This window comes from Miniopterus natalensis, chromosome 3 (genome assembly GCF_054644295.1).
Source record: "Miniopterus natalensis isolate mMinNat1 chromosome 3, mMinNat1.hap1, whole genome shotgun sequence".
In the NCBI taxonomy this organism is placed as follows: Eukaryota; Metazoa; Chordata; class Mammalia; order Chiroptera; family Miniopteridae; genus Miniopterus; species Miniopterus natalensis.
In genome coordinates, this window is record NC_142083.1 from 19,383,270 (window position 1) to 19,408,442 (window position 25,173).

General features: G+C 41.1%; 1 protein-coding gene across 1 annotated transcript in view; it reads left to right on the top strand.

Annotated features, from left to right (window-relative positions):
- Positions 1 to 779: 779 nt before the first annotated feature.
- Positions 780 to 25,173, top strand: part of MARCHF11 (membrane associated ring-CH-type finger 11) — a 79,791-nt gene continuing 55,397 nt past the window's right edge. The window contains exons 1-2 of the mRNA XM_087815058.1: positions 780 to 1,343; positions 2,538 to 2,693. Coding sequence (XP_087671184.1) covers positions 780 to 1,343; positions 2,538 to 2,693 — 720 coding nt within the window. The remainder of the gene's footprint in view (positions 1,344 to 2,537; positions 2,694 to 25,173) is intronic.

Genomic DNA, 25,173 nt, shown 5'->3' on the forward strand with positions numbered 1-25,173 from the left:
TGCCCTTGAAGAACAGGGCTGCGAGGGGTGCGAGGGCTGGGCGCAGCCACCGCGAAGAGGCGGTTACCGCCCCCGGGTCCAGGCGCCCTTTCCCGCGCCCCTGCTCAGCGGGCTCGGGCGCCTCCGCGCCCACGCGGGTCTCGGGTTCCACGCCGTCGGCCGCGCCCCGCCCGGCGCCGCCGCGTCCCACTCGCCCACCAGTAACGGCTGCGGACCCGCGGCCTAGGACCCCCGCCCCTCCCCCCGCTCCCGGGAGCCGCAGCGGCGCGCGGTGGGGGAGGGCTCCCCCGCCCCGGAATCGACGTGAGCGGCCCCGGGGCGGCGGCGGGGGCGGCGGCAGAGGGGTCCCCCCGTCCCCGAGTTCAGGCCAGTCCCCACCGCGCCTCACGCCGCGCCCCGCACGCCCCCCGCGCTCCTCTGCGCCAGCCCCGCGCCGGCGCCGGGCGCACGTCTCCCGGCCCCTGCCCCGCTCCCCGGCTCCGCCCCCTGCGTTCGCGGCCCCCCGCCCCGCCCCGCCCCCCGCGGCTCTCACGCGCCGCCGAATCCGCGCCGCCTCTGTCAGAGCCGAGCCGGCGGCTCCGCGGAGCAGCAGCCTCGCCGCCACCGCCGGGCCTCCGCGTCCCCTCCCCGGCCCGCCCCCCGGCCCCTGGAGCCCGCGTCCCTGCCCCTTCTCCCCCGCCTCCCGCCCTCTCCCCTCCCTCCCCCTCTGTCCTCCCGTCGGCTGCAGCCCCAGCCCGGCCCTCCAGCCGGGCAGCCGGGAGGGCGGCGGCGGCACCACCATGAGCTTAGAGGGCGGCCACAGGGGCGGCCGGCGCCGCGGGGAGGGGAACGGGGACGCCGAGCCTCCCCCGTCGCCGCCGCCGCCGCCGCCGCCGCCGCCTCCTCCTCCGCCGCCGCCGCCGGGGGAGCCAACCTCGGGCCCCCCGCGCTACCTGCCGCCGCTGCCCGCTCCGCCCGCGTCCCCCGAGCTCCCCGCGAAGCCGGCCGAGCCGCCGGCCGGGGTGGTCCCGCGGCGCAGGGGCGCGGACCAGCCGCCGCCGCCGCCCCTGCCCCTGCCGCCCGCCGGCCAGGAGGTGTCGGCAGCTGGCGACTCCGGGGAAGGTCCGAGGCGCCTTCCGGAGGCGGCGGTCCCCGAAACGGCGGCGGGGAAGGGCAGTCCCGGGGAGCCCGAGGCCGGCGCGGGCGGAGAGGGCGAGCGGCGGGGCTCCAGCGACCAGCCCGAGACGCGCTCGGTGTGTAGCAGCCGCAGCAGCAGCAGCAGCGGCGGCGGCGACCAGCGCGCCGGGCACCAGCACCAGCACCACCAGCCCATCTGCAAGATTTGCTTCCAGGGCGCTGAGCAGGTGAGGCCCGCGGGCCGGGCAGCGGGCGGTGGGCTCGGCCGAGGACGGTCCGGTTCTTCTCCGGCAACGGCCGCGCGTTCAGCACCGCGGACAGCGCCCGCTCGGCGGCCCCGCGCCCGGGCCGGTCCGCTGCCGGCGGCCGCGCTCGCCTTTCCCCCTCCGCGGTGGCAGATGCAGACGTCCCGGTGGCGAACACAGGGTTTCATTTGATCTACACTTTTTTTTTTTCTTTCTTCCTATCTGGTTTTACAGTTACACATTCCTCAGGTGCTTTAATGATAATGCCATCAGCATCTCTTATTTCCTAAATGGATTTTGGTTTATACGTAGGAACGAGCCTATGTCCTTTCTCTACAAACGCATCCTGGGGCAGATCGTCTCAGAGTACAAACTGGGGTGGGTCGTGTCAGAGCCAAAAGGGCCGCATCTTTCCTTAGTGCAGATTTTGGTGACTTCATCTCCGTGATGTGACAAGCGTGTTCCACTTTTACAAGAGAAATAGGAATGTACCTTGGTCCTGTGAAAGAAAGGCTGTTTAGGCAACCATGTACTTTATGTTTTATTACAAACATTTCTAAAATATAAACTCCATTAGAGGTGCATGCAAAGTTATATGAGAGTACTCACGGAGACAACAGGATAATATATCACTCTTACAAAATGTGTGGTCTGAGAAAACATTAGGTTTAATATTTTTAAAAGTGAGGAAATTGCGTAAGAATATGCAGGCTTTCAGGAATATAGTGCCCTAAGTCAATATTTATGATGCTACATTTAGAAAAAAATAAAAGCATAATGCTATTGCAAGCTACTTTCTGGGATGCCATGCATTTCTTCTTTAGCAATGATTAAGAATAACTGCAGAGGAAATGCATCTGACCATCCACTTAAAAGTTATTAAAGAGATTTAATAGTACAGCTTTCCCCCAAGAGTATCGGGAGCTACATCTTGCAGACATTTTGTATGTTGGTAGAACATTTATGTCATAACTCCAAGCAGTATCTTTGAAATAGTTTTAAGACTTTAGTTTCATTCCCATCAGAGGTATAAAAATTAAATTTCCTTCTTTTGGATAGAGTATGATGCTGATATCTTTCTGGGTAAATAGCTTTGAAAGAAAAGAATGCAAGTGTTAGATTTTTAAAAATAGAGACACAAGCATAAATATTCACACTGAGCTGTTTTCTTTTCAGGGGGAGCTGCTGAACCCCTGCCGGTGTGACGGGTCAGTTCGGTATACACATCAGCTTTGCCTGCTAAAGTGGATCAGTGAGAGGGGTTCCTGGACCTGTGAACTCTGCTGTTACAGATACCATGTCATAGCCATTAAAATGAAACAACCTTGCCAGGTAAACGTTTGTGACTTTTTCCCCCCTGAAATAATTTTGCTAAACATAAGTGCACTTGAATTAAGTTATTACTAGAGATATTTACATACGTTACTTAAAAACATTTTATACAAATCATGGTAAAAATCAAGATTTAGAATTTGTAGAGATGTATTTGAGAAATCTGTGACATCTTTATGTGAGAAACTCAAAATACATTTTATGCAAATGGTTTACTTTATTAATTTGTTATTTATTGATGAAATTGTACCCATCTTTCTTTCTACAAGGGCAAGTTGGTAAAATGTCTTCTACTCCAACTAAATCGATTTTATTAGTTAGAGATGTTCATAATTTATTTTCGTAATACTTTGTTAATTTAAGCATTGAAACCCTGGATGAGCTCAATTTATGGAAAACAAATGCAAGTAGAGCAAAATGTTACTAGTCTGGAAACTTTGGTTGACCCCTTATTCAAAGAATAATTATTAGAACCTAGTTCTAATCTGAATACTTTTTAACTTCGCTAGAGTTTCTTTTTCACATGAGTTTTTTTCCACAGTTCAATTTTGATTGTTCGCATTCTTTGCTGTGATCAGCTACATAGTGGATACAGAAGTATTCCCAGTAGTGACTATGAATAATACTACTGAAATGGTATATTTTCTTAAACTTTTTGTGTGTAATCACATAACAACACAATACCCATGAACATACAGATGCCTTTGGAAAAACAAGCTTTTATGTTGTTGTCATGATCGAACTGATTCAGTCCTTTGGAAACACTGATGTACTGTAACATACAAAATAGTGAGGATGACATCTTAAGCTAAAGCAGAAGAGTGTGTAATTGACAAGCTCCGGTAGTGACATAGGGCTGAAGTCAAGGGGACACGAAAGAATAGAGTTCGAAGCACAGAGACAAAGGAGGAAACGCAAGGGAAAGGAAGAGGGAATTGAAAAGTTAAGAGGCAAAGTCCTAAACTATGATGTTCCCTGTTTCAATTTAAAATCCCTAGTTTGCATTCAGTGATATAAAATAGTGACACTGTTAGCATCTGCAGAAGAAATCTGGAAGCCGAATTATTACTGCATTAATAATTTAAATTTCATAGTTTTTAATTTATGCATCTTTTACATAATTTGCAGTTAATTTGCATCTTTGGTAGTCACCATTTAAGGCATGATTATCAGGCATGAAGTGAAAATATCAATTTTTCTCAAGCTGACCCAAGGCTTATAACTAATTTGAAAAGAAGAAGAATAACTAATGTGGATGAGTGATGTTATCATGCTGAAGATAGGCATGAACCTGACACATTTTCCCCAGAACTTCTAATTGATTGAGCTCCTTGGGTATAAATTTATGGGTCCATCATAGTTGTCTTGAAAAACAGATGAAACCATGTCCAAAGATCAGGATATGAATAGTATAATTGAATCTACAATAATTTTGTGAATAGAAATACATGGAAATGACAAATGGACAGCTTTGGGGCTCTAGTGAAAAGTCTCATGAGAAGTGCTGTGGTTGGATATTGAAGAGCTGAGATAGAATGCCAAGTATTTCAAAAACTTAGTCTTATTCTACTATATGTTAATTCATTTGGGATGATTACTTTTGAAGTAAGTAGGTATAGATTCTTGATATAACTTTAAACTATAGAAGAGACAAAGTGCTGGGGCAAAAATACAATTTACTAATAATTCTTATCTTACTGTAAAATGAATTAATTGCCACTATATTTTGCTTCATTAAAATATTTAATAATTATTTTAACAAAAGCAGTTTCCCAAAGTATATATATGATATGGCCACAACCCCCCCCAAAAAAAACAAAACAATAAGCAGCCAAAACAATAAATTAACCCAGTTTTACTAAACATTTAGGATTAATTTTATGACCTATGCAAATACTACCATGATCTGTAACCTGATCTGTTTGTTGCAGTGAACTAGAAAATAATAATTAAAAACAAAGTTGATGAGTGTGATGATGATAGCTTAGATTGTGCCAGAGAAAATAGCTCTCTAGGCCTGCATTGTATCTATGTAAAGCTCAGTATTCTTAATGAACAGAGATCAGTTATAAGGTTCCCAATGTGTGGATCCTTATACCTGGGAGTAGTTTATACTCAAAGTTTGACTAATTGTCTGGCATTTCTGTCACGGATGACCCAGGAACTGAGCATTTACTCCGAGTTTTGGTTTTCTCCTGTGCTGGTATGAGGCCAATTAGATTTAGCACTTATTACAGTCATTATGGCATGGCAGAGATCTATTTTATCATGGTGCAGGATCAAATAAGTATGTTGTGGCCCTCACTGTCACTTTCCATAGCCCTCTGTCCTAAGTATAGAGCCTTCACATAGCTTTGAGTGGGTGGGGTGGTTTCTTGGATGTAAAACAGAATAGAGGACAAATAATAAGAAGAGAGAACATATTCTGAATACTTACTCTGTGTCAGGTACTGCTCTAAGTGCTTTACGTGTACTGATACCGATATTTAATCTTCATAACAAACTTTTGAAGTAGGTAGTTTTACTATCTTTATTTTACACAAAGAGAAACTGAGGCACAGGAAAGTGAAGTAACTTCTAGATACGTATCTAGTAAGAGGCAAAATCAGAATTCAAACTTAGTCTGGCTCCTGGGTCCATGGTCTTAGCCACCGTGCTTTATACTGGAAAGTGTTCTCAGCTCCACCATAGCCACCCTCATGATTTTGGGTCAAGAAGCAACTGGTTTCAGCCTGGTCTCTAAGATGGTCTAGAAAGGCTTTGACTCTATTGCTGCATAACAAACCATCTCAAATACTTAGTGGTATAAACAACGACCATTTATTATCTCTTAAGAATCTGGGTTGATTGAGGTCAGCTGGGAAGTTCTTCTCCACATGTGGTATTGGCCTGGAGCCGTCAGTGTCCAGAGGTTTGACTGGATTGAAATGTCCAAGACGGCTTACTCATTTGACTTTGTCTTGTTGCTGGCTGTTGGCTGGAAGCTCAGTTGGGGCTGTCAAGTTGTGCTTCAGTTCTCTTTCCATGTGACTTGGATGTCTCACAATATTGGGTTGGGTTCCAAGAAAGTTGAAGTCACAGATCTCTTTAAGGTCCAATCTTGGGAGAGACAGTTTCATGTCACAAGACCAACTCAGACTCAAGAAAAGGGAAAATGAGCTCTACCTCTGAGTCTGCCCTGTGTTTTTTTTTTTAAAAAGAGTAGCTATCTTTAATTTACCATTGGAGCTAGCCTTTAAAACAGCTCTATTTACTTACTCTGGTCTCTGCATTTGGTCTTCATTTGGTCCAGATTGGTCAATAGGCACCCACCATAATTTCCCTCCCAGGGCTCAGAAACAAAGAAGGTTAAAAAACTGAGTGGGAGGTTGACTCCGTCAGTGGTGCTTGATGCATATCTTCAAGCACTTTCAGAGAGATTATTACCTGATGTGTCTCCTGGTGTGCAGAGGGACATGGGAACACACAGGAAAGGAGCAGTTAACCTGGACGCAGGTGTGTGTGTGAGGGAGATATGCTGTAATGAGTCTAAAACCTTAGTTTTATTTGTTTTTCTCATTAAGATTAGAAGCCTTTGAACATTTGGGTCTAAACCACCCCTTTTCATTGGGTTTCCGTGATGCTCAACAATGTGACCCAGTAGAAAACTAATGTATCTTCTATAACATTTAAAAATATTAATTGCTGTATCACTAGCAGTAGGAGTTAATCAAGACATTTGAAGTCATTAACATGCCTTTACCTTCATACCTACTTCTAGAATGTATTTTATTGATTAACATAGTCAAGATGATGTATTGATGACATTTTAAGAGTAAAAGCCAATTCTGTTTTGAATCTCATAGGATGGTGTAAAATTTGTTAAATGTGAGAACATAAGATCGAATATAGTTTTAGATGTGATACTGTAAACGAATTAAGCTATATTCATACTTGTGAATGCTTTCAATAATTTGTCAAGAAATATGAATGCTCAAAGAGATAGCATTTACTAGATAAAGTACTGTACGGAAAACTTGCTGGAAGCAAAGGGATGCACTTCCTAAACATGGAAAAGCACAATGTAAATGGATGGTAACAGCTCTATGACCTTGGACAAGTTACTTTAAATTTTTTGTACCTTAGTTAATTCGTCTTTAAAAGATAATAATGACACCTATTTTGTACATTATTTTGAGAATGAAACACATAAATATATGTAAGTACTTAGAATAGCTCCTGGCACATTTTAGTGTTGACTCTGATTATTACATGTTCAAAGGGATGGGGACCCTCAGCTGCTCGCCACAGTGATGCTCACAGGTCCCTGTGGTTTTCTTCAGTCTTGTGTCACCTAAGTGACATCAGTGACTCCTCTCTTCATTTCATTCTTTATCCCTGGATTTTTGCTCCCTTTTCCTGGGACAGCCCATCTCAGTTTCTGATTCGTTACTATAAATAATGAATGAATCAGCATTTTAAAAATCGGGTGTAATGAGATATAGTGATCTCAGCACATGGGAGCATATTTACCCCCCGGATGTCCCTCCCTGTGGATCTTTGCTGGAATTATAAGATGCTTTCCTGTGTGGCGAAGCACAGGGTGGTGCTGTTCAGGGTGCTCAGCAGCCATTGTTTGTTTACACTTGGGCAGGAGTTGGGGAAGCCCAGGAACCCATGGGGGACTTCACAAAGGGGCACAGGCAGGTGACCGAGCAGATTTCCATCTTCCTCCTTTGTCACTCAGAACAGCAGAGGAAAGGACTTGGAGGAGACTTGCCTGGGAAGGGATTGAGATGTAGGCCATATACCTTGCAGATATTAGGCCTTGGCCATTTTTACTATCCTCTAACATTCTTATTAGCCTTCTTACTGCTTTTCCTTTGAACAATTACAATGTGCTGTCAGGTCCTCTGATAGCAGTAAGAATGACAAGAGAGTCTCCTAGGAGGGAAAATGACTTCAGAGTATTTTTATTTCTATCCTATTCTTAAAACCCTGAGATTCATCATGACAGTTTTGAATTAGAGAGGAAGTTGGCATCAGGTTAGGTTCATCTTGGCATATGTTCTCAGATATAGCTTCTAGATGTATTTGTAAAGTCTTTAAAGAATTTTAATTGACTTCTTTAGGACCCGGGAGTCATCATTTTCCTAAATGGGGCTCTGTCATGAAAGGGGTACTCTCACCTTCAGAAGTGATTAAGTCGTTCTCATGGTGGAGCCAGTGCACTAGGAGAAGCTGACAAATTATCACTGAAAACCGACTATGATTAGAAATGGATTAAGAAAAACATCAGAGCGTGAACTTTATCGGCACTGCATGCTGGCTTCTGAGACACTTAAAGGCATTTGCGTTTGATGGACTCAGATGTCTCATGCGTACAACCTGGTTGACATAGGTGAGTGAGCCACTTTTCTTTTACTTTCCCTCTGTTACTAATATTCTCTGTCGGTTTAATAGCAGATGACAAGCTGAGGGGAAGCTTTTCATTGCCATGTCTGAACAACTGAGAAGCAGTGTTAAATCTAATATATAAATGCATATACTGGCAGGTTTTATAGGTAATTAAAAATGTCAAAATGAAGAACATATCACAAGGCAATTTGCTCGCCTTTGAAATTATTTTTGTTTTCATTTGCTTACTAATTTTCAAAGCATAAAATTTCATTTTACTCACTAGAGCAGATTAATGATTCTCTACTGAATTAAATATGTAAATTATACTCTGCCTCTCACTTGTAGCTGTCGTATTTATTGTGTAGGCCACATGATTTTACAGTTTGTCTCAAAGTCAGATGGCTCTTAGTTGGTAGTTAAAAAAGCTGGAGTCCATTTAGGGCTTTGTGTGCTGTTTGCTTTTACCCTTTACAGAAAGAAGATTTGGGATGATTTCCCAATAGATGATACTCTCCAGAACTTTCATCTCCACATGGATCTGCTTTTCTACATTTTTCTAGCTCTTTTTTTTAAGTATATTTCCCTTTTGACATCTTTCTCTTTGCTCTATTGGCTCCTCCACCCAGCCACATGTAGCAGAAACAACTCCTTCCTGGGTGGATCCGGGCAGACTCATTGGTCAAAGCAAGTTAGGGGCAATATTTGGCAGTGACTGGGTAGAGGAACCTTGTTGTGGCTCCAAAATGTCCTCATTTGATAACATTTATCTTGTCATTTAAATCATAGCTCAGCAAATCTTTTCTCTGGCCAGATAATAAATAGTTTAGGTTTTAAGGGTCATCCAAACTACTGTCCCAGTAGGAAAGCAGTCACAGACACTACATAAATGAATGGCATCGCTGTGCTCCAGTAAAGCCTTACTTGTTCACCTGAAATTTGAAGTTTACATAACCTTGATGTGTCAGGAAACAGAGTCCTTCTTTTGATTCCCTCCTTCCCCAACCACTTAAAATTTTTTGTGGGCAACACAAAAGCAGGGGGTGAGATGGATTTGGCCCACCTGGATTTGGTGGTAGTTTGCCAACCTTTGACTTAAATGACTGGCATATTGATATGAACTTAGGTGTCTTCCGACCTCTTACAAAGTTCAGTGGGTGAAGGGTTTAAACATTTTTATGTGCTTCTTTGTAATTTTCAGTGAAGTCATTATAAGCTTATATCATTCAGATAATGGTGGTATTGTAGCTCTATAACAAAATGCTATTAACTCCTTAATATTAAATATTAAAGCCATTGTGTCTTCTAAACAGTTTCTTGATTGTCTCAGACCGAAATCTTAAATTTCCAATAGTTTCAGTTAAGTCAGAAGCAGAAGGCAGGGACATCTCAGAATAAGCCTTCAGTGTCTCTGGAACAGGCCACCCTCTTGTCTCAGTGAGCTTTGGACTGTACTTACGTTCGTCATCCCTAAATCAGGTCCTCCAGGCTCTCTGCAGCCCAGGAGGTATGCTTAGAATATCCTTTTTCAAATGTATTAAAATGATATTATTTTAGTTTTCTTGGGGTTTCCAGACTTGCCTTCTACGAGGGCAAGCATAGTAGTGCAGGGAACATATTTTAGAACAAATTATGTAACACAGGCCAGTATAGCTTGAGATGCACTTTCTTGGTCACTTTGTGGGTATTCAGTGAATATTTGTGGATGAATGAATGTTTTAATAAGGTAGACCGAATCAAGGGGGATCATGTTCATATTTCTGCAGTGAGAAAATGACTTAAGGAAATCAAGTTGCCATCTACTGGCTGTCAATTTTCAACTTCTAAGTTGATCTTCTGATAATCCTATTATGATTCTGCCTGGGCAAATCTATTCAGTTCTTAGACCACAGGAAAAAGCTTTAAGAGTGAGATCTATTTTTAAAAACCTAGAATTAAAAAGTTTCCAGTGAGACATATCTGCTCTTTTCAAAAAACAAAATGTCATGAAAAAAGACTCAGTGAATGTGCAATTACCCATGTGTGACATACTTGCTTTCTTGAGGTTGTCACTGGTTGAAGGATTTTCTTTAGCATTTGTTCAGAGAATGCAAATAATTTGCTGGAAATTTTATATGATCATGGATCTATAGATGAGCTGCTAAGAATGTCTACTTGGAATGATTTTTTGGTGTGAAATCTGCCACCTGGCTGAAAACAAGGTGATATGTTGTTTTGATGAGCGGTTTGTACAGTTGTAACTTAATTTCAGAAATGGTTCTCCGCTGCTGAATGCAGTTCTCCAACACAGGGAGATGCGGCCAGAGAACAGACTAGCTCCTCCTTGCGCATTTCCTGCTTAGCCTTGGCGTGTGGCTTTGCTGTGATGTGACTGATGTTTGCTGAAGAGCTTGGAACAAAGGAAACTCGGCTTCCTTCTATTTTCGGACTTTCTAAGAGGAGAGTAGGATGACTCTGAGAGCCAAGCAAGAGTGCTTCCGATCCTTCTGAGCTGCAGGGAGCGGACTGATGAGATAATCACCTACAATTACGAGTAAATGGATGGCAGACACTGAGGACTCCGCCAAGGAAAACGGCGTGGGACTCGTGCTTTCTGTATCCCTGGATATTTCACAGTGTCTCCCCTGTGAACATAAGTCATCGTCCAACAGCTGTTCTATGTGATTTACCAAATGAAATCCCATATAACAGAGGTGGGCTGGAAGCAGTCACGTGGGGAGACATGAAGAAACCTGGAAGCCTCACTGTCTGGACAAAGTCAATAAGAGAACCTACTGGGGAGACATTCTTGCTCCATCTTTCCTTTAGGTGTGGTATGCTCTGAAAATTACCGTCTAAAAATCCTGCTTTCTCCAGTTTTTCTCTCTTCGAAATAGTTCATTTTGACTGATGACACTTGGGCAATGTCTCCTGATCATAGTAACAGAGTTCCATTGCCTTAATGTGCCTTTTAGTTTTGTTTCTCTGTTGGTATGCTAATTATGTGCAAGTGGCCAAGGCTTAATTTGGGCTCAGGCGCCCTCCCCATATGCGTCTAGCTCGTATTACAGGAACCCTCTCTTCGCCCAGCACTCCTTTGTTATATATGGACTTGCAGTTGTGCCGTGACACTCATTTGTGTCATGACTCTGAGTTACAGAATAGCTCCCATAAACAAGGAACTATTTAAAGAAATTTACATGCCTTGGTTTGGCAGGCCTATTAAAAAAAAAAAAAAAAGATGTTAAAAAGGATAACATCTCTCACAAATATCCGTGGATTTTACTTAATTTGTGTGGAAGAACATTCCAGAAGCCACAGGAAATAGTTTTACTCTTTTCCCTCCCCCCTGAACTCCAGTATTAATTTCTTTCCTATGTTAAATTTGCAGATTTTTAACACAAATATGCATGTAAGTCGCCTCCTCATTAATTTAAAGGAAAAAAAAAACACCAGAAAAGCAAAAGCTTGTAGAGTAGAAAAGAGTATAGGACTTGCCAGGCACTTATGGAGCCTTCGGTAAATGTCTGTTTTACTCTCCTCTTCCCGTCTCTTCCTTTTCTTGACAATACCGCGCCCTTAGTTTTGGGGGGACAAGTAGATGGGAGGTTTCCAGGAGGAATCTCCAGTCCTTCGGAGAGAAATAAACAGTGAATAAGGGTGCTAGTCCTTACCCATGTTTGCGTTCTCTAGGACCCAGCATGCCCAAGCTCAAATCAAAAAGACAGTTGGAGAGGGGACTGAAGGTGGATTTGCATTCAAGTTCCACCTTCAGTCCCCTCTCCAACTGTCTTTACCTTTCACAGCAGACTCTCGGTCATACTGCCATAGCTTCCATTAAAGGCATTTTCCACATCGAGACAAGACTTTTCAGCAATTTGAGAAGCAGTAGTAAGAAGTAGAAAAATGCAAAACCAACAAGATTAGAACCAGTTTTACCAAAATTCGTCGGGTAGCTTTGGGTGACACGTGTTGGACGATGGGGGGAGATTTTGAAACCTTTTTGAGTAGTTCAGTAAAACACCTAAGAATGGGGGTGAGTCTCCCTACCTCCTCTCTGTCTGTTCTTTCTGTCTTGCACCTTACTAAGACTAAAGGTAGTATCTGTTGCAGAAAAGGAAATTTGAGATAGAAATATGTTGCTTCATTTTGAACATGACTGAACCTCTCCTAGAGTAAAGTTTAGGAGAAAATACCGACCATTCTTCAGGTTATCAGTGCTAAGAGATAATGAATGCATGGAGATGATGAATGCATGGAGATGAGTAATGCAACAGGGCATCGAGATGGATTAATATGTGTTTATTTTTGGTCTAGAAAACTATTTTCCTCATGTCAAGGGGTGGCCTCAAAATACTTTATCTTTGTTTTTCTACTGTGAATTACGTAACCAATACTTTCTTATTGGTTATTTTTTCACTCATACAACAAATTAACCACTGCTATTTAGCAGACACTGTTCTAGGTCTTACAGCTACAGAGTTTGTTAAAACGGGTAAGACCTCTGCTTCTAAATTTAAATTCTTGATGGTGAGGGACAGACAGTAAACAAGTAGATTTGTGTTAATAACAGAGTGATTAACAAAGGATATGCTAGAATGAACCATGTGATATTGGATTAGTGTTTGAAACATCAGTGTAAACTCATGTTTTCTTAGGACAGATACAAATGGTTGCACACAGGAATACTTATAGATCTGTGCTTACTCATGGGTTAGTATACAATCATCCATTTCTTAGCTCTGTTGAGAAGGCCTTAGGGTGACACTCCAGTAATAAAAAGCTCATCTAGCACCAGATCTTGGTTTCCAACACCATTCCCCAATAAATGGAACCAGTTTCTTATACGATGCTATTCTTATACAATATGAGACTGGAGTATCTTGTACCGGAAAGTAAGGAGGTGCTCAGAAAACACAAGGATGGGGGCACAGCATGGACTTTAGCAACAGGCAGACCGGAGTCCAAATTTTAGCTCAGCCACTTACTAAGCTGCGTGACCAACAGTGATACCATATGTATTAACTCCTTAATGTTGTTGGGAAGGTTAAATCAAGTTACAGTTTCAAAGTTCTTGGCATGTGATAGTGTTTTATTAATTCCTGACTCCCAACTTTGTTAGAACAAGTGCTGTAACACATACGATTCTACCAGATTTTGGATTTGTTGTTTTTTTTATCCATTTAATAACACGGTAGATATTTATTAATTACTTACCAGGTGCCAGACACTGTTCTAGGGACTGGTGAGGAGCAAAAGAGTAAACAGAAGAAGTAAAATCCCTGCCCTCAGGGGCATGCATTCCAGAGAGGGAGACTGACCATATGGAGTAAACATTTCAAGTACAATAATCCCCCCTCACGCGCAGTTTTGCTTCCAGCAGTCTCAGTTACCCATGGTCAACTGAGGCCTGAAAATATAAAATGGAAAATTCCAGAAATATACATTTCACAAGTTTTAAACTCTTAAGTAGCAGGATGAAATCTCCAGCCATCCCTCTCCATCCTGCCCAGGACCTGAATCACTGCTTTGTCCAGCATATCCTCGCTGCATACTCTACCCACGCATTAGTCAATTAATAGTCATCTTCGTTATCAGATTGGTTTTCAGATGGGGGGGGAGACCACATTCACATAATTTTGTTATAGTATATTGCTATAATTGCTCTATTTTAATATTAGTTATTGTTGTTAATCTTATACTGTGCCTAAATTTGTAAGTAACTTTATCATAGGTTATGTATGAATAGAAAAAACATATATATAAGGTTTGGTACTATCTGTAAGAGAATTAGTAAATTAATTAGTAATAAGTGCTAAGGAAAGAACATTGGGCAAAGAAGGGGGATAAGAAATGTCAAGAAGAATGGTTAAATTTTTACATTAGGGTGGCTAGGGAAGGCTGGCAATCCATAACCTTTGACTTTGGTAGAAATTACTCATGTGGCTTTCTAGAAATAGGGTATGCTAGTGAATGTTTATCACAATTAGTTTTCTCACTGGAGTACATTTCATTCTGAATTTTAGTTTTCTGTGAGAGAACTGGAGAGGTCACTATTTACAGCCTACAGTTTTATAATTTGCATCAGTATATTAAAAGTCTTAATAGGGGGCCCAATTTCCTTATTTCCTTGACCCATTTGTATATCCTGGATATTATGGTAAAGATTCAAGACATTGGTTTCAGGAGCAAGGAAAAAAGAGTACAGTCAGCTAGATTAAGGGAAAAAGAATAGTGAAAAACACATTCTAGATTCTGAAAGTCACAGATGCTCAATTTGCTCTTCCTGAGTTACTTAAACTATTTATGTTGCCATATTTACTGTTCCATCCACAAAATTTTCAAGGAGTTAGGATTTAAATAAAAGCCATCATATATGAGAAATTTGGCCTTTTTTGGATTATAATTATTTTTATATTGATTTTTATTAGTATACTGATAATAAGACAAGTAAAAAACTAATATTGGGCTTATGTTTTCCTTGGACAAGTACTTTTTTCTGTTAAAAAACACACATTTTGTGGGATGGATTGTTTTTAAGAGAAGCTCTATCATCTTATTGAATGTCATCTAGGAAACTTGGCTATTTGGAGAATGAATCTTTGAGGCTATAATTTTCAAGGAAGTATAATTGGGAGATATAGTGGTCTTGTACATGGCATGGCCACTATGAAAGTCATACAGTGACTTATAGAGGGGAAATGACTTTTATGTTGCTCCTGGAGCTGCAGAAATTGACATTTGGGCTTCCAAAATCTATTTGAAATATATGGGTTCCATTAATCAGTGCACTGAGATGCCGGGCAGCCCATCTTTTTTGCATCTCCATCACTGACAGAGAATATGAATATAAAGGAGTTTTGAAGGGTGAAGACTCCTTCCTCCTCTTCAGAAAACTTTTAATAATATGGAGACATTTTGCTTTAAGCTTATGGTGCTTGCTTAATCAAAATGGAATAATCAATTCCCCAAATTTGATGGGAAATGTCATCTGCAACTTATAACCTTTAGCTTTCAAAGGCCATAAGCATTAAGTGGGTTATTAAGAGTCTTTTATTCAGGAGAAAAGTGATGATGGTTTCGTGGGGAGTGATGTTATATTTATGAACACGTGCAGGAAGCAGGATAGATCACTCTTGGGGTAAGTGTTATCCATGGAGCCCTTGTCTGGGTTTCCTGGGTTTGCTTGATTGCCTTAGTGGAAAACTTGTTTAGAGCAACTGTTAAACGTTTAAAACCTTTCAAAATAAGTCAGTAGTGACAGATCTTGAGGGCTTATATGAGCAAGCATCCCAATAGTGGTGGTGGTATCCCTTTCTCCAATTAGATGTCAGAAGAGCTTCACTATGCAGCTCTGCCCTCTAGCGTTTCCTGTTAACTAGAGTTGTGTTCTTGAAATTTGACCCATGGTGCACAGAATTCCACTAAGTTAGAGATAATTTCTATATAGTTTTTATCTTGTTTGAAAATAAGTTTGGCCCAGGTTCCGCTTACTTATAAGCCTTTGACATCTGTTATTGTTCCCCTAATTTGTTTCAAGAAAAAGGCGCCTGTTGTTCTGTCTACTTGGCTTTTGATTAAATCAAACGTTTTCTGTTTTCTTTATTGCATTTTGCAATTTTGGAGGGTTTGATTTTAGTCTGTTGAGAGATTTTAGAAGAGCTACTTCTTAAATAGTTTAAGAATATAAAATGTGTGTGCTCAAGCAGAATGTTAAACCCATTTAAAGTTATTTTAGGGAGTGCATTCAAATTTTGATTGCCCATTGACTATCTGGGAGCAACGAGTTTAAATAGAAGATAATTGGAACATCTAGTGGTTTCTGCTGAAACATTTGGAATATATTGATGATCAAGTATTTTAGATATTTTTGTCAGACAAGACAAAAAGAATATTCTTTATTTGAATTCATGTAATAACTAAAAGCAACCATTGACCAAATATCGGGGCACTTTTGTTATTTGAAACAGAAACAGTAATTGCGTTTTGGCTTTTGTTTGGCTTTAGTTTTCACAGAGGGGGACTTTTCTTTTGCTTTGGACAACATTTTAAAAGAGAATTAGATGAGAAGCAGTTTTCATGATGGAAACTTATGAACTATATTTGAAAATGAGGTTTTTAATTACTGCTGATTGTTTCACTAATGGCAAGCCATCTTGCTTGAGGGAGAAATTTTTTCCAAGCAGCTTAAGTTCTTAGTTAACTAGAGGAACCTCAGTTTAGCAGTCACCACCGAGGCACCGGCCATGTCCTGAGGTCCGTGCTTGGTGGGAGGATGTGTGGGGAGCGAATCTCTGGCTGGTCGTGAATCCCCAGGAAAAGCTCTGTACCTTGGAAATAACTGGGAATAACAAAGAAATAGAGGAAGGAACAAGGAGAGAATCAATAGAATTTTCTTTTTCTAAATGGGAAATATTTTATTTCAGAGGTACCAGGCATTTCAAGAACACTGACAGTGGGCGGCACACGCATACCCTTCCCAGGTCAATGAGGCCACATTTGTCTTGGTTTGATGCGCAGAAAATATGACATGTTGAAAATAAACGATGTGTGAGTAACTCTAAGAACTTGGTTTCTCACACTGTCCCTGTCATCTTGGCGGAGCCACCCATCTATCAAGAGGTACCGGATGGCATGGCAAGAGCACAGGAATGTTATGCTCTGTCCGGGAGAGCCCTGTCACCTCTGCGGTTTTTAGGAGTCACGGGTGGCGCTGGGGCCTGCGGGAACACGATGCTTCTGCTAGACGATGGCGTGGCCGTAATATTCATTAAACGTGATTTACACAGGGACAGAGTGTGGTGGGTTTTAAGTGAACTGAGAAATGTATAAAATAAATATACTGTCTTTCACCTAAAGATCTACATGTAGTACTTTGGCCTTATCAAATATTGAAATGGATTTCTAGGCCAGCGTAGATTTCAGAGAATATTTAAAAGCTAAGCATGATGAGAATTGACTGAATTTTTGTGGTTAATTTATAAATTGAATATCTGGGTGTAGTGTGTGTTCCAGTTTGGACAGCTTGAAAAATATTCTTCATCAGATACGGATACAGTAGGAGAAGTGACCTGTGTTACTTAGTAAGCTACTCTCTCAGCAGCAAACCTTAGAGCTCTAAGTGACATAAACACAGAGTAAATTAAAATTATTCTGCATGGCCAATAACATGTTTCCAGCAGTTAAAACCTCTAGCAAAATACAAAGCATGTTAATTTTTTGGCAATATTGCAGCAAAAGGTTGATATAAAACTAGGACATTTTTCAATGAAATAGCAGAAGAGTTTCATTGAGAGTAAGGAGAGAAGTGCTAACATTAATAAAGTATCTACATTGCATGCTCTACATTAAAATATATTCATTTAATCATTTCCTAGCTGCTCCACAATGACATAAGATTAGTATTCCCGTAAAGAACTAAGAGAATATTGGCCATCACTGAAGGCAGTTTTAGTTTATAGTCTGAAGACAAGGCCCTTACTTGGAATAAGGTGCTAGGTATATGTGGGTGACAGATGTGTGATACGAAGAGTAATACAGAGTCCTTATCAACTGTGAGTCAGGATTTGGCCAGCACTTCAGAAGTAAGAGTGTTCACTTCTCATATGGAATCTGTCTGAAAGTGGAATTTCTTCTAGATGTCTGATCATAAAAAAGGCAAACAGTGCCAGCAAAGTGACTCTAGAGAGATTAAACTACACAATTATTATCTTTTAAGTATCTGCTAAATCCATTCAGAACTCAGTAGAAAGGATATATTGCTTTTTATATATTTACAGATATTTATGGATTAAAACTAACTTGATTGCAAAGCAAGCAGCAGTAGAAAGTGATGTAGATTAGATAAGTGTTCACGTTAAGCAAATCTCCACGTGTCATTTCCAGGACTGACAGTATTAAGCGTGGCTGAGAATGGTCTGGAGTGTGTTTGGGCGTCTCCCTGGCTGACTAGGGCTGAGCCTTTGGCGAGCTCTGGCAGTCAGCACACTTGTTAAAAGTCTGTATTGCACGACAGTGACCACTTCTAGAGATTCTTACTGATAATAATAATAGCTGCCATTCGCTGAGCTTTCATGTGCCAGACCTTCCAAAGTTCTTACGAGGCATTCTCACATTTAATTCTCAAAAATGCTGTAAGGGAGCGGTCTAGAAAATTGTATCTTACTTTGACGTGCTTCAGCTTAAATTGTGCCAACATTTAACAGGATCTATCAAAATCTCTGGAAATCAGAAAAGCTTAAATCAGTTTGGGAAAATGGAAAAACACTTTTTAATCAGTTACGGAGCCTGAGTGTCAGTTTATGAGTCACCACTATGGGATTTGGGGTAAATCTAATAATTTACTAAACAGTTTTTAACTACACAAGTAATTCAGGAAAACAAAATGCTATTATTATGTGTGTTAAATGTATGCTAAAATTAAATAATTCAGATGATGTAAAAACAAGTAGTGTAAAGTGGATAATCCCTCCTTTTACTTACCTCCCAGAGCCCACCCCAGTCCATTACCCCAATCCAGGTAATCACTGTTAAATGACTGGTCTGCAGCCTTTTGGACCCTTTGAAGAATGCATTTATGTGCATGTACATGTGTGTCTGTGTATTTATAATATTTTTTTCTTCACTGCCTGCCTCGTTCTGAAGTTTCTTTCTCCGGACAGTATGTTGTTACCTGTGACTGTCTATTATTCTTTTAACCAGTGCATTATGTTCTTTAGAATGAGTCTAACAATTTATTTAGCAGTTTTCCTGGTGAGGAGCATTTAGGTAGTTTACAGTTTTTCACTGTTATCCAGATGCTACAGTGAACTCTACACACACGTTGGGTATATTACCATAGGGTTGAGTCAGTTGTGGAAATGTGGGATTATGGAGTGTGTGCCGTTAAACTCTTGGTAGATTTTTCCTAATTGCTCACCCTCGGCACTGTCCTAATCCGACCAACATGTACTAACATTAGCAGAATAGGACAGTGGCCATTTCCCCCTATCCTCAGTACTGGAAATCATCAATCACTAATAATTAACAGAGTAAATTCCTAATGGTTTATAAATGTGATATCTTATTATTTTAATTTGTATTTCCCTAATTACTAGCAAAGTTGAACATTACTTTCTATGTTTCCTGACCATTTGCATTTCTGTGAGTGTGTGTATGTGTGTGAATTATATGTTCCTATCCTTTGCCTATTGTAGATTGAGATCAAATTTATTAATTTAAAAAATTTATATTCAACATCATTACAAAGTTTAAAAGATTGTTTTTGGCCAGCTTGATCTGTCAGTTTGTTACATAATTTACAGTCTAATTGGGACAAAGACGTTAAAGAATTATCATGCAATTAATTAATTTTTAAACATGCCAGGATTATCTTTGTGTTACTGATTTCTAGCTTAATAGCCTTTTGATTAAGAAGCATACTTGGTTTGAATTCATTATTTCGATAATTGCTGACACTTGAATTTTGGCCAAATATTTGGTTAACTTCTGTAAATGTGCAATGTGTGCTTGAAAGAATGTGTTTTCTCCAGTGGCTGGATGCAGTTTCTCAGGTTTAATTGGATCAGTATGGTTTGCTCCATCTCTCCCAGAATTCTTGAATTCCTAAGGTGAAGGTAACAGATTTGCTGGACATGTAGCTACATAAGCCCCTTGCCTCCCTTTCCCAGCCATGTCAGAGAGGATTTGGTTTGGATGCCGGTGGTGGATATCCCAAATACCTGAAGCTCAGACAAGATAGGAATTTTTTTTCTTTCATAAAAGTGTCAGGTAAGGAGCTCTGGGACTGTGTTGGTGCTCCGTGTATCCGAGTCCAGCTCTTCCTCTTATTGTCCTGATTTATGTGACCTCCATCCCAAGCTCGTCTTATGCCCCAAATGGCTGCTTTAGCTCCAGACATTACACCTACATCCCAGGAGGAAGAAAAAGTAGGGGAAGCACATCCCTCTAGAAATGTCAAGAGGCCATTCCCCGGAAGTTGTGCACAGTACTTCCAACCACATCCCATGGGCTACAACTTAGTCACAGGATAACATCTAGCTGCAAGGCAAGGGAGGCAGTGTGTGGTGTTCATTGCAGTTATCCTGTGCCCAGGGAGTTCTGGGGGTGCTTTCACAAGAAAGGGGTGAATAGGTGTTGAGCAGCAATTAGCAGTCTGTCATGACCAACTCTGTCAGTATATATATACCCATCAATTGATACTCAATTTATTTAACACAGGTGTCTTCAAGTGTAAAGAAGACTGTGCACTTAACTTTGTGTGCAATCTTTGCTTAAATACTTAGTATACCTTTTCTGTACCCTAAAACACAACTCCGAACATGTTGTACCCCTTCTTAAGTTCCTCTTCAACTCCCGATTGCCTGGAGTCGCACTCATGCTCCCTAGCACGGTAGCCAAGGTATTCACTGAGCAAACCGCACTGAAGTTACCAAATGTGTGCCCACTTCCTGTGCGTTTTTATAACCTGTGAACCTGCCGAGGAGGTATTGTGTTTTTCCAGCACCAACCGTGAACACAGTCTTAGTTCCTGTGCCAGTGACACTCCTTTCTCATCTAGAAATGCCCTTTTTCTGTTTTCTACATGGAGAAATCTCTTGCTTTCCAAGTCTAATCCAAAAGCCACCTGTCCGCTACGGCACCTCTGGTCACTGCGCATAACCTTCTCCCTGTGGGACCTTCCGTGGCGTCTCATCTTTTCTGTGCTTCTGCAGTTGTGCGCACCTTTTTTTCCCTCCACTGCACCTTGAGGGGTTCGAGGGCAGGATTGGGGCCTGGCCATGTGTATAACATTGGAAAATACATCAATAAAGAGAGCTTAATAAAATGAATGATTGATTGTGTATAAAATGTGTCTGTTTAGTGCCATCGTATTTATTTTATACAAATCTAAATTATTATGTTACCTTAACGTAATCTATTCTCTGCGTGATCCAAATGACATCCTTGGTGCCTGATCAGGGTAATATGCAGAGGGATTCATTTTGTTCAAAGATAGCGTAACTACCTGCAGGTGGTGAGAAAAACATGATACCACTTACTGGCATATCCTAATATTTTAACGGATTTATTCCTAGCCAAATAAAGGAAGTAGAATTTAGCAACAGTTCCAGTCCCTGGGTCCATCAGGGGCATTTCACTTCATAAACCTTGGGAAGGAGCGATGAAATACTTTCGGCTCCATTTGTGCCTCTGAGGGTATGAAATGGATTCGGATTCTGCTGACAGCTCTTGTAGATGATCTTATTCTGTGGTCTGAGACCTGCTGTGTCTCAATCAGGGTTCCTTTGCACATGACTGGATCCTGCCAGGACTTGCCTTAGTTTCTCTAAGATGAATTACCAAACGGCTTGAAAGGGCTCGTGACACAGATCTTGAGAGCACTGTTGTTACTCTTGTGCCAAACATATATACACAGAACATGGATTTTAACTGTATTTTTACATGTTGGTACAGGAACTTTGAACAAATGTCACGTTTGGACAGAAAGTGAAAAGTTCTTTGTTAGACAAATGGGTAGGCTGGTAGAAACTGGTTTATTTCACACCCAGTGTAAGTAGCCCAAGCACTGTGTATTCGTATTGATGGATGCACAAAAATGCATTTGGTAGAAGTCATTTAATCATCATAGAATTGTGAGTAAAATGAAAATAAAAATATAAAGCTCAAAAACTTCTTAATGATTAATGACTGAGATACTAGAAGTGCAACTGTTAATGTCAGGATCAAAACATGAGTGCCTGCTATCACAGCTCTTATTTGCAATTGTTCTGGAAGTGCTAGCTAATGCATTTAGGAAAGAGAACAACAAAATGGACCCAAATGCCATTTCCCCACACTCCACAGCAACAAAGAATGTTGCTCTTTGTTTTCACCCCAAAATGACAAGAAGAAGAAAACAAAACCAAAAACTCATTTTTATTTTATTCACTTTTTTTTTTGGTTAGTAGGGAGATTGGGCATCTTTTTATATGTTTATTGGCAAAGTTAAGAGTGAGATGTGAAAGGTTTACCTGTGGCAATAGTAGTCCAGAGACATGTAGGGAAGAATTCTGATTGACATCTTCCGATAGCTCCCGTCACACACCATCTAAGGCAGAGATGCAAGGCACAAGCTGCCACACTCTTGTCCTTCTAGGAGACGAAACAACAAATCAACCTTGAAAAGTGGGATGTGAGGGGAGATTGGTTCTGGAAAAAGGACTTGGGGTCTATAAACAGATACAATGTTCTTGAAGAGTGGATCTAGGCCCGTTTTTCTGAATATAAAATCTCCCACTCCTTGACTGGAATCATACCTTGAGAGTTTTATTCTAAGGACATAATTATACAAGTTTGAAATGATGTATGTACCTGGATATTGATTTCAGCCTTGTTTGTGACAAAGGAATATTGGAAAAGACCTAAGTGCTCATCCGTAAGGGCTGGTGAATGGCTATGTAAATTAAAGCACCTCAGCACAGGGAGTACTGTGAAGCCAGTGACATTTATTGACTTGGAAAGTTTTTCACAAGCTATTGTTGAGGATAAAAACAGAACACATGTATGCTCTAATTCCACTTAGCAGTTGTTTAGACAGATCGATCCATAGCTATGTATCTAAACATATCTATGAATATGGTTAGAAAAAAACATTTGCTAAAATATTGACATTGATAATTAAAATCTAACTGGATAGATACCTACAAATAAGAAGCTGTTGGGAGGTAACGGAAGATATTTGCAATGAGCTCTTAAGGTCACAGAGTTTCAGAGAAGGGAAGGTCCGAATAGCAAGAGAGATCAGAGAGGGCCTAATGCAGTGGGAGGCATGCAAGGTGATTTATTCACTAGAGGTCGGGTTTGAATGGATGGAGAGGCAGGAACAGCGTTCCAGGTAGGCGTAAAGCATTCATCCACAGTGTTTGTGTTAAGCGGTGAGGCAGGTGCCAAGAATCACAAGTTTCGGCCTTTAGACTCAAGGAGCTTATAGCCCAGTGGAGAATAAAGCACATAAATTATAATCCAGTGTGGAAAACGCATCTAGAAAGATGTTCCCCAGACTCTGGAAGTGTATGGAAAAGGGTCCCTCCCTAAGCCTTGAATGTGTGGATGGGGCTGGAGGGTGGAGGGCTGCACGGAGGAGGTTTCTAGAAGAGGTGTGTGTGAGTAGAAACTCAGAGGATGAGTTAGCTACGTGGAGAGTAAATAATCCTAGAAACAAACATGAATGATGATCTCAGAGTTGACCATTACACTGATGCAAAAGGCCACCTCCAACTCACCAACAGATAGTGTGTTAAACTGGTTACTCACAGAGACGGTGTGCGTTTCTCAGACTTCCCTACTGCGGCCATTCAGCCGTGTGCTCTGTAGCACCACGTGTTGTGTTTCTTGGATGAACTGATTTTTGGATCTCGGGAGGTGGGAAACAACTTCTCCTCATCTTCAGTGTCTCTAACTTCTGGGCTTCCAGGCCTGGGAAATCCAAACTCCCCCACTCTGTACCTGTTCTGAGCAGTACAGCCTTCTCCCCTAGGTAGACTGTAGCCAGAGTTGGTTCTTAAAACTTTCTGCCATCCCTGAGGCAGACACATGACCCTTCTAAAGTCTAAAGACTATACAATTTATTTCTAATAATGTACTCTTTCATTGAGGAAGGACTCCTAGAGAATGAAGTGCATACGTGTAAAGTGTACGGCTTGATGAGTTTTTACATGTATCCACACTTGTATAACCACTATCCAGATCAAACCCCAACAGGCTCACTATGCTCCCTGTAGATTAACCAGTCTAAACCTGTCCTATGGTGGCTGTGCCCTACTCTAACCACAGTCCCCTCAAACATGATGTCTACCAGGATAGCAGATGAAAGAGAGCTCTTTGGGAAGTTCCTTCCTTTGAGAAAATTAATCTGAGAGTTATTGATATACTTCTAGCATTTTCATTCTGGTAAACTTGAAAGCAGTTAGCTCAGCATCTCAGTGTCTCTGTTTCTGTCTCTGTCAACCTTAGCTTCTGCCTTTTTATGACTTTTAGCACAGAGTAACTAAGCTGGAATTTCCAGTTTTCACCTTGATATAACTACTCTCTTACAAAGTACTACAGTGGAAGGTAAGAGTTGTATTGCTTAAGAACTGTGGCTGTGATAGCCTGTATTTCTGCTTCTGCAATAGCTGGACTGCTTTCAAATTGTGTTACAGCAGAAAGCTGAAATGAGATTATTGATTGTCCTCCAGTTTAGTTATTGTGCCAAAATTTAAAAACTTGCAAACAACCTACTCCAGTTTCCTGCTTCTTTCAGCTTTTCAAACCAGAACTTCAAATTAGTTTTCAGGTTTTTACTGTCGGAGCCACAGGTAGCTTAGATGTAATATATATACTCCAAGCCCCCAAGGTCATAGAACTGGTGGAGTGAGCCAAGACACAGTGGTTCCTGAGTCCAGAGGTCTTTTCACTCTTCTCTAAGTGGTAATGACCTCTCTCAGCATGAATATTCTTTTAAAAACTATTTCAACCATCAGAGCTAAAGAAGAAAAAAGAATAATGCTTTTAGCAAATTAAAGGTTTTGCCTAACTGTACCTTGTTTTGCTTATTTATGATATTAACTGATAAGTAGCAGACACGAACTTTCACAAGTTAGAATATTTAATGTAATATAAAGAAGACCCCTGAGAGAGGTTACAGAGACTTTGCCTGCTCCTTTAATTTTTTAAAAAAATACTTTTTATTGATTTTTAGAGAGAGAGGAAAGGAGAAAGGGAGAGAGAAACATCGATGTGAGAGCAAAATATTGAGCTGCCACCTACAAGGCCCCAACCAGGAATTGAGCCCGCAACCTGTGTGTCTTTCAATCTGAGATAGTTGTCTTGTAGGCAGCGTATGTATGGGTCTTGTTTTCTTACCCATTCAGCCATCCTATGCCTTTTGGTTGGAGAACTTAATCCATTTACATTTAACATAATTATTGATAGGTATGTAGTTATTGCTATTTTATTATTCATATTTTTGCTCTTTTTACATTTCTTCTTAAAGAAGTTCCCTTTAACATTTTTTGTAATACCGATTTGGTGGTGATAAACTCCTTTAGCTCTTTCTTGTCTGGGACAAAATGAACTTTTATCAGTAGCAGCAAACTAATCTTTT